This window comes from Myotis daubentonii, chromosome 1 (assembly GCF_963259705.1).
Source record: "Myotis daubentonii chromosome 1, mMyoDau2.1, whole genome shotgun sequence".
NCBI lineage: Eukaryota > Metazoa > Chordata > Mammalia > Chiroptera > Vespertilionidae > Myotis > Myotis daubentonii.
In genome coordinates, this window is record NC_081840.1 from 186,391,417 (window position 1) to 186,395,784 (window position 4,368).

General features: G+C 37.9%; 1 protein-coding gene across 4 annotated transcripts; it reads right to left on the reverse strand.

The window, feature by feature from the left end:
- Positions 1–201: 201 nt before the first annotated feature.
- On the reverse strand, positions 202–4,004 carry LOC132218049 (platelet basic protein-like). Of its 4 annotated transcripts, none has more exons than XM_059668750.1 (5): positions 3,743–4,004; positions 3,231–3,369; positions 3,014–3,096; positions 639–774; positions 202–504 (listed from the first exon to the last, which is right to left on the reverse strand). In XM_059668750.1, the coding sequence occupies exons 1-5, from the start codon at positions 3,867–3,869 to the stop codon at positions 402–404; spliced, it is 588 nt and encodes a 195-aa protein (XP_059524733.1). In that variant the 5' UTR covers positions 3,870–4,004; the 3' UTR covers positions 202–401. The 4 variants fall into 4 exon arrangements, with proteins under 4 accessions (XP_059524733.1, XP_059524723.1, XP_059524715.1 ...); XM_059668740.1 differs by having other exon boundaries at positions 3,011–3,096; XM_059668732.1 differs by having other exon boundaries at positions 639–786; positions 3,743–4,001.
- Between the last annotated feature and the right edge of the window lie 364 nt (positions 4,005–4,368).

Here is a 4,368-nt window from a genome sequence, read left to right on the forward strand (position 1 = left end):
AAACAGCTAGCAAGTGGTAAAGCTGAGTTACCCAGTTATTCTCTCTCTAGAGGACATGCTTTTAATTAGGTCATTTTTATCTTATAAGAATTATTTATTTCATGCCTGTAAAACACTTAATAGACCTGCTGAGCACAGTACCACATTTAGCCAAGAGTTAGGGAGTAAACTATATGTTATATTTTGAAACTAGGCTTCCTCACTTTTATCTTCTCTCTGTCATCTATTTATTAACCAGCTTCCTCAGAATAAAATGCAACTTCTTAAGACACAATGGGAAACATATCCAAATTTATTACAGCATGAATAGGTATCCTGGATAAAGAAAAAGTTCAGAAAGGTAAGGCTGCAGATTCCTACTCCTCTTGGGAGATAAAAAGATATGACAGAGAGTGAACAGATTAAGCAGCTGACTCATCACCTTCCAAAATCTTCTGGACTATCTTCTTGAGCAGGCGAGCATTTGGATCCAGGCAGATTTCCTTCCCATTCTTCAGCGTGGCTCTGCAAGAGAATATATAATTTTGTGTGTGTCCTGTCCTATCAGAGAGATTGCTGGAGCTGAACAAAATAGTAGTGGTGAGGATTGAGGCAGAGGGCTTCCCTAATGAATTAATAATACAAAAGCATGGACTTACATCACTTCGACAACGGGGCAATGGGGTCCTGCCCTGAACACCTTCAAATTTTGGAAGTTTCTGGGATGAATGCCAGAGGTGGTCGTTATACACGTGCAGCGAAGTTCAGCATAGCGCTCACCTTCCACACTTACAGCTGGGATAGAAACTGAGAAGTGGTCATGAGCACCTTTAATAACTATCGACTTGATTCCTCAGTCCCTTTCTTTGTGAACTGTAGCTGGCTCACAGCTCTCAAGGCCACTGTGAATATGATCTGAAACCTATATTAAAGAACCAGAGCTGAATGCCAGGCATATGTTAGGTACCCATTAAGCTTAGCTCCTCCATTTAGAGTTGTTAGTATAATGGCCTACCCCAGCCTCAGGAGCTGGTCCTGTTGGAGTTCACTAGGAAATGACTCCAAAATTAATGAGATGCTGAGCTATTTTGAATTATAAGAGAAAAACTGACAATTACTACTATCCTCATTTACTTCTTTATTACATGTTTATTTTGGTATATTTTGGGTTAACTATTAAATGCATTTATTTTATACACAAACCATTTTAAGGCATTGAACTTATAATGGTGAGGAGAGTATAAGAGGAAACCTAAATAATGCCAAATTTGTAAACTAAATGCTTAATACATGAATGTTCCCAAAATTCCATGCACAACTTGGGGGAGGTGATCTTACTTATACTCCTATAATTATTGTAGGATATGCAGCATGCTATTTATGTTTCAAGTCCAATTTTGTGTGCCAATAACTCTGTGATATATAATGTAACCTCTTTATTAGAGAGAGAAGAATCAAAGAAAGTGGTGTGGTATGGTGGTTAAGAGTATATTTTCAAATCTTCACTCTTTCACTGACTTAGTTATCTGATCTTGTGGCAAATTTCTTAATCTCTTTGAACTTCACTTTTCTTCTCTGAAATACTGGGGATGCTAATGGTAATAATAACAAATAATCACTAACATTTATATATGGGTTATTGTGTGACATGCTGTATTTTCACTCTTTGAATTTATTCACTCTTTTAATTTTCACATCAACTCTATGAAATAAGCAAATATTACTATCTCATTTTAGAGATGAAGAGAATTAGGAACAGAGAAGTTAAGCAACTTGTCCAAAGTTAAACAGCTAGCAAGTAGTAAAACTGAGTTACTCAATTATTCTTTCTCTAGAGGACATGCTTTCAATTAGGTCATTTCTATCTTGTAAGAATTATTTATTTCATGCCTGTAAAACACTGAATAGATCTGCATATTAAGAGTTATTCAGAGAGTTTAGCTATCATTCTAATACATTAAAAATAGAACAGATTACCAACTAGTGACTTTGGCTGGTAAAAGAGAATAAAAAGATAATTAAGGTTTCCCCTCACCAATTCTGTTTAAATTAATAATATGTGACAACAAAGTAATAACAAATTTTGATTTTATGCTAATAGTACTATAAGACTAGTGTGGTTATAAATTTAAGGGATTAAGAAATAAATTAAAGTTCTGTTGATTATAAAATAATTTCCAGTCTGGCAAAGTTTTAATTATTATACTTATTTGCAAGATTGACTTTAATACTAAAATTATAACTTTGAAAATATTAACTAAATGTGAATATGTGCAAACATGCCAAGGTAAAATATTTAATACCAACTAGAATCTGTGTTATTATTTTTATTAATACTGGAGGTTTTAATAGAGCTTGTTAATGCTTTTTAGCATATTATTTTTGCTTACTAGTATTAAATATATTCACTTTAAAATAAATCATCACTGTCTACAAGACTTACATTTTACAACTTTTTAAATTTTAGGGTTTGAAAGCTAAAATAAACTTTAGAAAACTCAGAGAATTCTCTTCAACAAGATATCCTAGGACTAAAGCAATGAAAAACTCTATTAAATCTCTACATATATTAGCAAACATTCATTGAGCAAGTGCTCTCTGCTGGGCTCTGTGTGATTCCTAATATCATTGGCCACTATGGAATCTATTAATCACCATGGACATATCTAGTCTAACAGCAAAATAGCTCAAGATAAGTTAACACAAATGTATTTGGAAAGAAAATTTTAAATAAAGAAATGCAAAGCACAGTACCACATTTAGCCAAGAGTTAGGGAGTAAACTATATATTATATTTTGAAACTAAGCTTGCTTACTTTTATCTTCTCTCTGTCATCTATTTATTAACCAGCCTTCTCAGAATAAAATGCGACTTTTTAAGACAGAATAGAAAACATATCCAAATTTAATACAGCATGAATAGGTGTCCTGAATAAAGAAAAACTGCAGAAAGGTAAGACTGCAAACTCCTACTCCTCTTGGGAGATAAAAAGATTTGACAGAAAGTGAACAGATTAAGCAGCTGACTCACCACCTTCCAAAATCTTCTGGACTATCTTTTTGATCACGGGAGCATTTGTATCCAGGCAGATTTCCTTCCCATTCTTCAGCGTGGCTCTGCAAGAGAATATATAATTTTGTGTGTGTCCTGTCCTATCAGAGAGATTGCTGGAGCTGAACAAAATAGCAGTGGTGAGGATTGAGGCAGAGGGCTTCCCTAATGAGTTAATAATACAAAAGCATGGACTTACATCACTTCGACATTGGGGCAATGGGGTCCTGCCCTGAACACCTTCAAATTTTGGAAGTTTCTGGGATGAATGCCAGAGGTGGTCGTTATACACGTGCAGCGAAGTTCCTCACCTTCCACACTTGCAGCTGGGATAGAAACTGAGAAGTGGTCATGAGCACCTTTAATATCTATCGACTTGATTCCTCAGTCCCCTTCTTTGTGAACTGTAGCTGGCTCACAGCTCTCAAGGCCACTGTGAATATGATCTGAAACCTATAGTAAAGAACCAGAGCTGAATTCCAGGCATATGTTAGGTACCCATTAAGCTTAGCTCCTCCATTTAGAGTTGTTAGTATAATGGCCTACCCCAGCCTCAGGAGCACCAGGACAGCTGACACCCCGCCTCCCCGCCCCCCAAACACACAGGCGCGCGCGCACGCACACAGCAACAGCAGAAGCAGCCACAGAGGAGGGGAAGCGCACACAGCAACAGCAGAAGCAGCCACAGAGGAGGGGAAGCGGGGACTCCACCTTCAGGTTCCTCTAAGTTTCTCTTTCTTTCTCCAATGGTGGAGGGAACCATCACAGTCAGGAGCAGTGACAGCTGCAGCAACACCTGTAAGACAGGAGCGGAGGTGGCCCTGGGTCTGAGGTTCATGGCGGAGAGAACTGACCTATGAACCTTGAGTTGTTCCCAGAACCTGGAGGCCTCAGCGTGAGGTGGACTGTTCCCAAGGAGTCTGCGGCTAAGTGGCTTTCACGCTCTCCTGGTGTCTTTTATATACACTCCCTCATGGCCAGTAAGGACAGAAGGATGGGGACGGGGGAAATGAACGCATGTGGTAATATTTGTATAAGGGTAGTTATGCCCAACCCAGATAAACACCAGGCAAGTTAAAGTTCCTGCTAAATTTCATTCTGCACATTACTCCACACTCCCTCTCCCACTTTCTCAATACTGATCTCCCTTACACATATTTAACGCTGCACTTAGGTAAGAACTAAACTGAAATATTACATATCTCTTCTTTGTGTAACCATGAAATATGCCCTGCCTTTCCTATAACCTAATTTATGTGAGGCCAAATAGAAATATGTGACTCTTTGCAAAGAGAATTATCTTCCCTTTCTAGTTGCCTAGGAAAGCAGGTGTTCCT